At 41.1% G+C, this 13636-nt stretch overlaps 1 protein-coding gene across 2 annotated transcripts; it reads right to left on the bottom strand.

The window, feature by feature from the left end:
- Nucleotides 1-715: 715 nt before the first annotated feature.
- On the bottom strand, nucleotides 716-13397 carry LOC120053453 (lysM and putative peptidoglycan-binding domain-containing protein 4-like). 2 transcript variants are annotated; one of them, XM_039000580.1, is made up of 3 exons: nucleotides 13285-13397; nucleotides 7366-7644; nucleotides 716-1832 (listed from the first exon to the last, which is right to left on the bottom strand). In XM_039000580.1, exons 2-3 carry the CDS (start codon nucleotides 7630-7632, stop codon nucleotides 1233-1235), a joined length of 867 nt encoding a protein of 288 aa, XP_038856508.1. In that variant the 5' UTR covers nucleotides 7633-7644; nucleotides 13285-13397; the 3' UTR covers nucleotides 716-1232. The 2 variants fall into 2 exon arrangements, with proteins under 2 accessions (XP_038856508.1, XP_038856509.1); XM_039000581.1 differs by having other exon boundaries at nucleotides 7366-7641; nucleotides 13285-13392.
- Nucleotides 13398-13636: the final 239 nt, after the last annotated feature.

Here is a 13636-nt window from a genome sequence, read left to right as displayed (position 1 = left end):
ACATGCTCAATGGGTGAGTATGCAGACCATGGAAGAACTGGCCTTTCAACTTCCAGGAATTGTGTACAGATCCTTGCGACATGAGGTGATGACGGCTAATGAATGGCACGACAATGGGCCTCAGGATCTCGTCACGGTATCGCTGCATTAAAAAAATGCAATTGTGTTTGTCCGTAGCTTATGCCTGCCCATACCATAACCCCACCATAGGGCACTCTGCTTGCCCACATGACGCCATACACTTGGTCTGCGGATGTGAAGCCGGTTGGACGTACTAGAAAATTCTCTAAACCAACGTTGGAGGTGGCTTTGGTAGAGAAATGAACATTAAATTATATGGCAACAGCTCTGGTGGACATTCCTGTAGTCAGCATACCAATTGCACACTCCCTTAAAACTTCTGTGGCATTGTGACACAAAACTGCACATTTTAGAGTGGCCTTTTGTCCCCAGCACAAGGTGCACTTGTGTAATGATCATGCTTCTTGATATGCCACACCTGTCATGTGGATGGATTATCTTAGCGTAGGAGAAATGCTCACTAACAGATGTAAACAAATTTGTGTAGAAACTTTCAGAGAAAAGCTTTTTGTGCACATGGAAAATTTCTGGGATCTTTTCTCTCAGCTCATGAAACATGGGACCAACACTTTACATGTTGCGTTTATTTTTGTTCAGTGTATGTTCAGGAGTAGAAATTTGCTTAACAAGTCACAATAAGTTGCATAAACTCAATGTGTGCAATAGTGTTTAACACATTTTTTTTTTTAAATGACTACCTCATGTCTGTACCCCACCCTCAGTCAAGCATTGAATTTCAGACAGATTCTGTCTCACACACCAGGGAGGTTTTCCAATGCCTCGCAAAGAAAACAAACATCTCTATAAAATGGCACTACATTTGGACAAACACACAGATATTTTACAATCAGTTCAGACTGGGACAGGCAGCAAGTCCGAAACTGAATATCCATATTCAATTGCAGTTGTAAGGTTGTCACACAGCAAACATGTTAAAATGTCTTCAAAATAATTAGCACAAAGAACCGTTGACTGGATAAGTGAGACATCTAATAAGGCACACAACATCTGAAACCATGAAGTCCAATGTCTGTGATAAAACACTTACAGAAATCCATACTACAACTTCAATCTTTTGTAAAGAAATGTTACACGGCAACACTTCTTTGATGACCTTTAAGCAGAACACTGGTTTGGGATTTAAAGTGACATTAAGCATGAAGTCCATAGACATTCTTTCCCTGTATTATGTGTTTGGTTCGTTCAGACTGAGGGACACTTTCCTGGCTGCTAAAAGTGCTCCTAGTGCTTTCTGTGATGAGGCCTGTCCCTGAGCTGTTTGAGGTAGCTACAGCAGCAGGCACTCCAGTATCTTGTGTTTTGATATAAACAACATAAAAGACAGGCAGGATAATGCCTATCAGGAGCATGGCCACCACAGCGTTCCACCACTGGATGCCCCAGTCTGCTCCATAGCTGGTCAAGCGCTGGCCTCTGTAGCCCAAATTCTGTGGCTGCTCCGCGGCCTCTAAAAATACCTCATTCTGTTTATCTGTGGTTTGAATCAGTCTCTCGATGTCATGATCCACTTCCTTGAGGAAGTCAGTGTACTCCTGTAGATGTGGCCTACCAGGGGAGCTGGCTGTAGGTCTGTCCTGTGGCTGGGGAGGTGGTGTGGATGAATTTGAGGTTCTGTGTTCTGTGTTAGCCTCAGTCAATAAGCTGTGTTTCTTCACAGGGATTTTGATTGATTTCAATGCAAACATATCCTGTTCCTGAATCAGGTTGTTCACCCTCTTTATGTCAGCCACCTGTTGAGAGGAAGAAGAGAGTCAATATTGGCATAATGTGAGCACACATTATCAGTAGCCTATGCACACATACAGGTAACTGCCAAAATAAAGAAAACACGAGTACATGAGGGAAACATATTTTGAAAGAAGTTGCTTCCACACAGATGTGGTTCCTGAATTAAGCAATTAACATTCCATCATGCTTAGGGTCATGTATAAAATGCCCAGTTGCCCATTATTTTGGCTTCCAGGGCTAGAAGAGATCTCAATGACTTTGAAAGTGGGAGCATAGGGGGCTTAAAGGGTGTGTGTGTGTGGTCCCCGATTCAAATGTTAAAGATAGAAGTGCATCAGTCCACGGACCCCAAACTAAATGTTGCATGCATTGAATCACCGGTTCACATTTTTTGGGGGGCTCATATTACATTATTTTTACCTTCCAAAAACAGGCCTACCTTTCATCCTGTGTCAACTGATGCATCCTCTCCTTCAGTGTCAAACTGCATATAATGGTGTTGACATTGAGCTACAAGTCATTTTGCATGCCGAACAACCCCAGGCAATATTAGTAGCCTACTCAAACTGAGCACTGTGCCCAGCTTCGAACGCTTACCAATGCAATAAAGGTTTGCGTGATGTTAGACATTATTAGAGTGCCAACTAAGGATATTAACGGTTAGCCGGTCGTGCTTATCAGTCTATAGGTTAATTTGCAGAATTTAGTGGAATTAAAATTGGTTTAAGAATTTAACAAATCTCAGTCATGAAACAGGAACAGTGTCTTGGTCGAAAGTAAATATTATTTTGACATTTCTTCTCTAGGATAGGGGGCAGCAAATTCACTATTGGATAAATAGCGTGCCCAATTTCAACTTCCTTCTACTCCTCCCCAGAATATAAGATATGCATATTATTAGTAGATTTGGATAGAAAACACTGAAGTTTCTAAAACTGTTTGAATCATGTCTGTAAGTATAACAGAACTTATGTAGCAGGCAAAACCCCGAGGACTAACCATTATTATTATTATTTTTTTTTTTAAGTCACTGTCTGTTCAATGAGTTTATTGGAATACTGGATTTCTAATCACCCTGTTTTCAGTTCCTACCGCTTCCACTGGATGTCACCACTCTTTGGAAATAGGTTGAGGTTATTCCTTTGTGCAATGAAGAAGTGAGACCACCTGGAAACAGTGTAACGTCATGTGTACTGTTTGAGAGTTGCGCAAGACTAGAAAAGTAGCATTAGTTTGTTGATCTCCTGTATTGAAAACAGATAGACCCGTCTTCAATTTGATCGATTATTAACGTTTACAAATACCTTAAGTTGTATTACAAAAGTAGTTTGAAATGTTTTGGCAAAGTTTAGAGATATTTTGTAGTGACTTTGCGCAATTTGGAAGCTGTTTTTTTTCTGGATCAACCGCGCCAAATAAATTGACAATTTGGATATATATGGACGGAATTAATCGAACAAAATGACCATTTGTGATGTTTATGGGACATATTGGAGTGCCAACAAAAGAATCTCGTCAAAGGCATGATTTATATTTTATTTCTGCGTTTTGTGTCGTGCCTGCAGTGTTGAAATATGCTACACTCTTTGTTTACTGTTGTGCTATCATCAGATAATAGCATCTTATGCTTTCGCCGAAAAGCCTTTTTGAAATCTGACATGGTGGCTGGATTCACAACGAGTGTAGCTTTAATTTGGTATCTTACATGTGTGATTTAATGAAAGTTTGATTTTATATCATTTTTGAATTTGGCGCTCTACATTTTCCCTGGCTACATATCCTAGAGAAGTTAACAGGTTAACCTTTCTAGGACAGGCGTTGCTCTAGCGGAACCCCTCGTCAACATTCCACTGAAAAGGCAGCGCAGGAAATTCAAAAATATATTTTTTTAAATATGTAACTTTCACACATTAACAAGTCCAATACAGCAAATGAAAGATAAACATCTTGTTAATCTACCCATCGTGTCCCATTTAAATGCTTTACAGCGAAAGCACAACATTTTCCCAGCCAAAGATAGGAGTCACAAAAAGCAGAAATATAGATCAAATTAATCACTAACCCTTGATGATCTTCATCAGATGACACTCATAGGACATGTTACACAATACATGTATGTTTTGTTCGATAATGTGCATATTTATATCCAAAAATCTCAGTTTCCATTGGCACGTTACGTGCAGTAATGTTTTGATTCCAAAACATCCGGTGATTTTGAAGAAATACTCATAATAAACATTGATATAAAGATACAAGTGTTCACAGAATTAGCGAGACTTCTCCTTAATGCAACCGCTGTGTCAGATTTTAAAAAAACAATCTGAGAACGGCGCTCAGAGTCCAATCCAGCCAGAGAAATATCCGCCATTGGAGTCAACAGAAGTTAGAAATAACACTATAAACATTCACTTACCTTTGATGATCTGCATCAGAAGGCACTTCCAGGAATCCCAGTTCGACAATAAATGACTGATTTGTTCCATAAAGTCCATCAGTTATGTCCAAATAGCCACTTGTTGTTAGCGTGTTCAGCCCAGTAATCCATCTTCATGAGGCGCGAGCACTTCGTCCAGACAAAAACTCAAAGTTCCGTTACAGGTCATAGAAACAAGTCAAACGATGTATGGAATCAATCTTTAGGATGTTTTTAACATAAAACATCAATAAGCTTCCAACCGGAGAATTCCTATGTCTGAAGAAAAGCACTGGAATGAGAGCTAACTCTGTCGGGAGCGCACGTCACGAGCCTGAGACACTCTGCCAGACCACTGACTCAAACAGGTCTCATGAGCCCCTCCTTTATAGAAGAAGCCTGAAACAAATTTCTAAAGACGGTTGACATCTAGTGGAAGCCGTAGGAAGTGCAACTTGACTCCACTGTATTCGGTAGGCCAAGCTTTGAAAAACTACAAACCTCAGATATCCCACTTCCTGGTTGGATTTTTTTTCAGGTTTTCGCCTGCCATATGAGTTCTGTTATACTCACAGACATCATTCAAACAGTTTCAGAAACTTCAGAGTGTTCTATCCAATACTAATAATAATATGCATATATTAGCATCTGTGACAGAGTAGGAGGCAGTTCACTCTGGGCACGCTATTCATCCAAAAGTGAAAATGCTGCCCCCTATCCCAAAAAAGTTAATGGGGGTTGGTTAGTCTGCAACAATTGACAGAAATTTGCATCCCTAGTGACAACCTATGTAATTTGTTAACTATACGCTGTTGAAAATTGTTTTACAGAAATAAAAGTAAGCTACCGGAGACAACTCATCTGGCTATACCTGCTGAACAGGGCGTACAATAGATTTATTTTGATTGTTCCGGTTCACCATCAGAAATAGTTTTGCTTTAAACAATCAGTGTATATGGTTATTTTTAGATATGAAATCAGCACTACCCTGTATAACGAGTACAGCAATCTTTTGTGAGGTGCAGTGCATTTTGTCGAAACGAGAGGAAATCATCACTAAAAACGTCAGAACCGTAAAAAGCATTCTGAGATGGTTTGAAATCTAAAGTTGTGCTATAATATGCTGTTCATCGATTACAGCTCAGCATTTAACACCATAGTACCCTCAACTCGTCATTAAGCTCGAGACCCTGGGTCTCGACCCCGCCCTGAGCAACTGGGTCCTGGACTTCCTGACGGGCCGCCCCCTGGTGGTGAGGGTGGGAAACATCTCAACCCCACTGATCCTCAACACTGGGGCCCCACAAGGGTGTGTTCTCAGCCCTCTCCTGTACTCCCTGTTCACCCATGACTGCCTGGCCATGCACACCTCCAACTCAATCATCAAGTTTGCAGACGACATTACAGTGGTAGGCTTGATTACCAACAACGACGAAACGGCTTACAGGGAGGAGGTGAGGGCTCTGGGAGTGTGGTGCCAGGAAAATAACCTCGCACTCAATGTCAATAAAACAAAGGAGATGATCGTGGACTTCAGGAAACAGCTGAGGGAGCAGCCCCCTATTCACATCGACGGGACAGTAGTGGAGAAGGTAGAAAGTTTTAAGTTCCTCGGCATACACATCACAGACAAACTTAAATGGTCCACCCACACAGACAGCGTGGTGAAGAAGGCGCAGCAGCGCCTCTTCAACTTCAGGAGGCTGAACAAATTCGGCTTGTCACCAAAAACACTCAAACTTTTACAGATGCACAATCGAAAGCATCCTGTCGGGCTGTATCACCGCCTGGTACGGCAACTACTCCGACCACAACCGTAAGGCTCTCCAGAGGGTAGTGAGGTCTGCACAACGCATCACCGGGGGCAAACTACCTGCCCTCCAGGACACCTACACCACCCAATGTCACAGGAAGGCCAAAAAGATCGTCAAGGACAACAACCACCCGAGCCACTGCCTGTTCTCCCCGCTATCATCCAGAAGGCGAGGTCAGTACAAGTGCATCAAAGCGGGGACCGAGAGACTGAAAAACAGCTTCTATCTCAAGGCCATCAGACTGTTAAACAACCATCACTAACATTGAGTGGCTGCTGCCAACATACTGACTCATATCTAGCCACTTTAATAATGAAAAGAATGTATGTAATAAATGTATCACTAGCCACTTTATATAATGTTTACATACCCTACATTACTCATCTCATATGTATATACTGTACTCTATACCATCTACTACATCTTGCCTATGCCGTTCGGCCATCGCTCATTCATATATTTTTATGTACATATTATTATTCATTCCTTCACACTTGTGTGTACAAGGTAGTTGTTGTGAAATTGTTAGGTTAAATTACTTGTTAGATATTACTGCATGGTCGGAACTAGAAGCACAAGCATTGCGCTACACTCGCATTAACATCTGCTAACCATGTGTATGTGACAAATAAAATTTGATATAGCACTATAGGCTATTCATTGGCTATGTCATAGCTCATTTGTAAAAATATTGATACATTACTAGCGCAAACACTTAATCTGCCTACATAGTACATACACATACATCATTTACATTCACACAGACTGATCCAGCGCAGAGAGGCCTAGCTCATGAACTCCATCAGCAGAAGACTTGAATTTACAATGGAAAATGTATGTATTTATGCAAATGTTAATGCATCGATTCGTTCTCTAATCTAACCAAATCCCATCGAATTGTTTCAAGCTAAAACGTTTCATTCCTTTATCGTAGCCAATGTATCTACATAGATACGTATTGAATGGTCTTGAAAGGGAAAGATGCACATCCCTAGTGTGTGTGTCTGTCATAAAATTTCAACTCAATTGAAAACTTATGGGAGATTCAGGAGCAGCACCTGAGACAGAGTTTTCCACCACCATCAACAAAACACCAAATTATGGAATTTTCTGTGGAAGAATGGTGTTGCATCCCTCCAACAGAGTTCTAGACACTTGTAGAATCTTTACAAGGCACATTGAAGCTGTTCTGGCAACTCGTGGTGGCCCAATTCCCTATTAAGACCTTTATGCTGGTGTTTCCTTTATTTTGGCAGTTACCTATATGTACAGTTTGCCGACAACAAATAAATGGGCTCAAGGACTTACCTTGCAGCCATATTGCAGAGCAAGTTTGTTGAGGTTGTCCCCAACCAATACATCCCTCTCTAGCAGCATGAGGCTGCCCAGTCTGTCCTGGTCCGGCTCCTGCCGCCCCCGGGGCCTAAGCGCCATCACATTGAACTCTTCGTCCTCTGAAGAGCCTGCAGAGTCATTTGGCTGGCCGTTCCTGAACATGTACACCTGGCCATCTACACTAGCATGGACATCCACTGGGGCCTGGAAGGCCCGGGGAACAAGGTCTCCTCTCCGCATCACAACTAGCTACTTTAGGTGGAAAGAAGACACAAAATTATCAAGTGTGATAAGGGTTTTATAATAAGTAGATTGCTATGTAAACTGAATACAGAAACACCTATGTTTCTATAGCTAGTGCACAGACAATCACAAGTACATTGTTTGAACAGTAAGTTAGCCAAACTCTAAATTCCCTTATTTTTTATATTCTTCATTAGCTCAACTTACATCAACTTTACAGCAATGAGTGTACCTTTACCAAAGCCACTTACAACCTCTCTAAATGGAGAGCTACCTATGCCTTTACTCCGCTATAGCTAGTCTACTCTTAGACACTGTGTTACGTGAGATATGTGGTAACGATATTTCCATACTTGACGTTACAGGGCAGCTTATACAAAATGCTCCATAGATTGTTCAACTAACCTGCTCTTGGCGATAACCTTTTTCCTGAATCAAGAACGAAAAAGGTATCTTTTAAAATGTCAGTGTCAAGTTGCAGGTGGTTCTACAAAAAAAAAAAAAACTCAAAGATATTAAATCCATGTTTTGTACCACGTGAGGAGGTTCCTCGCCATCTTAGCTGCCGCACATCTAGCATTTCCCAGCATCTTTTCAGGAACTAGTCGTTTCCATGAGACGCAGCAACGTGAAGATGACAGCACGTCACATTGCGACCAAAACAAAGATGTACGCACTCACTCGATACAAAACTTGGATTTAATATTAAATCAAATCCCAAGGTCCAGAAACTTTGGGAAACGGCAGCACTCCAAAGACATTTTTGTTTTCATTTAGTACAAAAAGTTGTCACCTAATTTCATGTATTTTTGTCCTTTTAAAAAACTTTTTGGAGTGCTGCCATTTCCCAATGTTTCTTGAACTTGGGATTTATTTTGAAATTAGTCATATGGCAGAGCACCCAGCTATTAAAATGAGACAGTGCCCTCGTTACCCACTCAACTCAAAGATATTAAATCCATGTGTTCTCTGGTTTTTGTAGAACCACCTGCAACTGGACACCGACATTTTAGATAACTTTTCCCCGTTTCAAGAACAAGGAAAGTATCTCCAAGAGCAGGTTAGTTAAACTATATGGTGGTGTTTTGTATAAGCTACCCTGTAGAGTTAAGTGTGGAAACATTGCTAGCTAGTTATCGCATAACCCATTCATAGACGCTAACTGCTTTTGTGCCCATTGATGACAGTATCTTCTGGTCGTTCTGAACGTTAAAATGCACTGCTTGCGGTACGGTTTTGGAAACATATCTTTCATATTAGCAGTAAATGTTTTTTTTAAGGCAAAATTACTATACAACTTTATAGGGTTAGGGTTCCCACTAGTGATGGGAGGTTTGGCTCTTTTTACTGACTGAGTCGGTCAGTCAAAAGAACGAATCGTTCGATTCATTTTGTTAATTTGAGTCAGTAATGCCCAGAGCAAGCAGAACCCCCTCCCGGTGAACTGAAAACTCAAGAGTCAGTATTCAGATATAGAGTTAAGAGCATTGGGCCAGAAACCCAAAGGTTGCTGGTTTGAATCCCCAAGCCGGATAGATAACAAATCTGTCGTTGTGCCCTTGAGCAAGGCACTTAATCCTAATTGCTCTGGATAAGAGTGTCTGCTAAATGACTAAAATATAAAAAGTTCACGTCCTTCACCATAGGGGGCTTATTGGGGCTGTCATCGGTGACAGATTTGTAAAAGTGTGCTTTAAACAATGTACATTTGTTGATTGCTAGGCATACAAATAAGATTATTTCTTGATACAGTTGAAACAAGGTCTATTTGTGGTGGCCGCAACGGGACTAGATTGTGAACGACACTTGGTGGAATGCATTGCGAACTGCAGTCCCCCAAACGATTAGCTGCTTCATTACAGGAGTACCCAAACTGAAGATTTTAACGATGATGGAGAATCCTCCTGGTTTAGACCTCACCACTCGCTATCGTACATAACTAGGTCCAGGCTGCACCTCACAAAAGGACAGTTTGTGATGTGCCAATTTTGATTACAAAATGTTTTAACGGATTAGCCTAAAATGTTTTTCAGCTCAGATTTACTTGAGGCATATATATAATTCAGCATATGCATAGTTTATAGGCCTAGTGTTTATGTATTCATTTGGGTTCACAGTGCGGACCGAACAGAGGTCCCCGTACTGTACGAATAGGTGTACCTGTAACGTCGTTACCTCCCTACTATCTAGCATGCTCCGAACACCTGTGTGTAAGCATAACTGGTAGTGATGGGCATTCCGGCTCATTCGGCTCAGCTCACCAAAAAGAGACTGCTCTTTTGGCTCCCAAACGGCTCTTTAAAAAAATGTTTTGTATTTTTTCAAGTCAAACAGTTTGCGATAGTTTGACTATAATTGGTGTTTAAAAGATTATATTTAAAAATGCATTGATTTGTTATGAAAAAGAATGCTATTAAACATTTGCATTTAAAGTATAACTTTTGAATGTATATAAACAAAGTGCATATACATCTAACCATTCAAAACTAATACAATCTACAAACAGCATAATAGAATATTGCACCATATCAAAGAAAAATATATAACAATGTGCAAAACTGCAGCATCCCACTTAAAACATTACTGGTCCCTCTTTTCTCTCTCTTCTTTATTGCCATGTTATAACCAGCAGCACACAGCAATGCTGACCATATTTTGCTTTTATGAGAGATTTTGTCCCGTTTGTGAGAAGACCCTCTCAGAGGGAACGGATGTGACCACTATGCAGAGTCTCCCTGTCATGACTTTAGTAAGCCGTGGGTAGGCAGATGCCTTGTTCTTCCACCAGCTCAGAGGATCTGCAGATCTTTGGAGGGGCTCCTCCAAATAGGATTGGACCTCCATTATGGCATCTGCTGAGGGATTCCTTTGTGCTGCATCCCCAGTTGCTCTCTCGTCAAACAGTATCCAAACAGCAGACGTTTGTGGCACTACTGCTGGTGCTTCTGCTCCATCTGATCCCTCTTCTCCCTGTTGCCTGAGCCAGCTGACTGTTGGGGCTGGCCCTCCCTGCTGCTGAGGTTATTCTTTGAAGAGCCCCATCAATTGCTCTGGCATCACTGAAGGCTAACTTCTTAAACCTGGGGTCAAGTGCAGCGGTTTCTGATAGCATGTGATTATATTCCATTCTGTACAACTTTCTGTCCATTGATGAACATAGGGTGTCCATCAACTCTGTTACATTTTCTTCTCTCTGGCGGCTGGCTTTGATTCGCTGCAGACCCTTAAACAGGAGTATCAGTATCATTCATATATAATACTGGATTAAATAATGATTTAGTAATAACTGCTTACTGTACCTCTCTCCACTGATCTCCACAGTAACCTGCTCAAAGGGTTCCAGGACTCTGCACACCTCCTCCACCACCACCTCCCATTTCTCTTGGGTCAGAGCATCAACAGGTGCATTGACAATGGCCAGGGTAGAGATGATGGCATCCTTTGACTCAAGAAACCGCTTCAACATATAAAATGTTGAATTTCACCTTGTAGTGCAGTCTTGTTTAGGCCTCAGCTCAGGCATCCCCATCTGGCGTTGTGTAGACTTTAGTTTTTCAGCACCTACTGTGCTCCTGTGGAAGCATTCATCAACTTCAGAGCATCTCTTACAATCAGGTTGATTGTGTGGGCAAGACATGGATGATGGGTCCATTTTAACATTTTCATGGCTTTGGTTATGTTAGCTGCATTGTCATTAACACAACAGACCACTTTTCCATCTACTTGTCATTCTCTGGCCACTCAACAGTTCCTCTGCCAAGTTATCTGAGGTGTCTGTGGCTGAACTCAAAGCAGTCCAGAGACAGCTAGACATCGAAAAATCTTCAATGAAGTGACATGTAACAAGTGGTTACCCTTGATGTCCAGCAGTCAGTGGTAAGGCTAACTGAAGTAGCTTTTTGGACTCTTTCCCGCACTGAATCCTGTGTGCTCTCGTACAGTTGTGGAATAAGTGACTTTGAAAGGGGTTTCCTGCTTGGAATTGCATACATTGGATTTAGAGTATTGCTACAATTTCTAAAACCTCTGTCCTCCACAATCGAAAATGGCTGGAAATCGGTGGCAATCATTTTAGCCAATGCAATATCAATTTGGCCTTGTTTTGCTATAGACATAGACTTTGGCATAAAGTGGTCCATAGAAGACTGCATTGCTGTGGGTCGCGGAGTAGGCCTACTTGACTGAGTGGATACATCTCCACGTGTGGAGGTGCTGGATCGACCACTATCACTAGCAGGCCCGCTAGTTTCTCAAAGCTCTGCTACAGCTAGCTTCACAGTTGGGTGCACAGTTCGCATATGCCGGTGTAGGTTGTGCGTAGAACCGGCTTTATGAGATTTTGTTTCGGCAAATTCTACACTGTGCTCTAACATTGTCTACATTATTAAAATGCATCCAAATGCTACTGTGCTTCTGACTCATTTTCCGGCTGTTGTCTTCACAGCTGTCCTTCCTCTCTCTACTCGGCTGCTAAGTGTGTGACTGAGTGAGTTGGCTCGGCCCTCCCTCACGCATCTTTGGTTCATTGGTTGACACTGTGTGTCTGATTGACAGGAACAACAGGTGAGAAGTCTGAGAAGACAGTCAGAACGAATGTGTGTGCGTGCGCTTGAGCATTGGGCTATATTATTATTATTTTTTAAATGTCGTTCTTTGAATTAGTTAATTATATTCATTTAAATATTTAGATGATTCATATCTTAATTGTTTTATTTTTTTATAAATAGATTCGGCTCTTCTGATATGCGAGCCGGCTCCCAAAGTTCACCTACAAGAGCCGACTCGTTCGCGAACGACCCATCACTAATAACTGGAGAGGAAGTGTAGTTCGTCAACTGGAGACACACACAGCTTGTGGATTTGTGCAAAACTACTACAGTATCTTTATTTGAAAAACATTCTCGCTGACAACCAAGATAAGCGGCACATCAGCATATGTTTCGAAAACAATGATTAGACGTTTCTAAACCTTTAAACACAACTTCGAAATTGTAGTTCACATGGAGCCAACCGTGGGCGAATGTAACCGCTAAAAAATCTATACTATGTAAAGTTAAGGGTTTTCGAGAGCTGGCTAGTTATCACATGTCGCGTTACGTAACACATTCAATATACCTAGTCAGACCATGCAAAGTTGTATACATGCAACAGACAGTCCTGAAACTAGTCTAGATGTGTTATGAATTAGCTGAGAAATCTCAACTCCAGGTAGATACATAACTACCTGGAGTTGAGATTTGTCAGCTAGCTTTTGTACCTACTAGTTATACATGTAACTAACGTTAACTTCATGTCTGACCTGTTGCTTCATAAAAACTATGACAATCGCTTGCAAGCTACTATACATACTATCAAAACGAAAACATTAACAAAATAACCGGCAAGTTACGTGGCGACTGGTACGTAGCTAGTAACAGCTAGCTGTTTATTAAGTTAGCTAACAGGCCGAATATATTTTGACCTTGCACATTTAACTTGCTTCACTCACGGACTGTGGACGTGACATTATAGTAAGCCAAAATTACCTAACACATTACAGTAGCTAGCTTGAACCAAATGTTTATCAATCAATCTAAAAAATAAAATGTACAAAATACGTTTATTCATATCAAATCAGATTGGCTAATAAGGTTTGCGCTTGCAACTCACCTTAAAAGTAACTCGTCCAGTTTTCCCATAGTGTCAAATCCCCCGCAATTCTCACTTTTTACAGAGCTGCAAAGACGGGACTCTCCCTTTCAGCGTTGGGAAATCCAGTCTAAGGCATAGTTTTTCTTCTTCCTGTAGTTTTCCGGCAGACGAAATGCTTTGTCCGTTTTTCTTCTTCGATTAGATTTGACGGCGGTTGGCATCCAATAAATGTTGAATTACCGCCACCTACTAGAATGGAGTGTAACTCCCTTATACTTTGCTTGAATTTTTTTATTATTAAATAAACTACAATCTAAAACTACACTCACAAAAAATATATATATAAAAAATAAACACTATACTCCACTAT

The sequence above is a fragment of the Salvelinus namaycush genome, chromosome 9, assembly GCF_016432855.1.
Source record: "Salvelinus namaycush isolate Seneca chromosome 9, SaNama_1.0, whole genome shotgun sequence".
In the NCBI taxonomy this organism is placed as follows: domain Eukaryota; kingdom Metazoa; phylum Chordata; class Actinopteri; order Salmoniformes; family Salmonidae; genus Salvelinus; species Salvelinus namaycush.
Note: the sequence above shows the minus strand (reverse complement) of the source record. Positions and strands in the feature narration are given on the sequence as shown.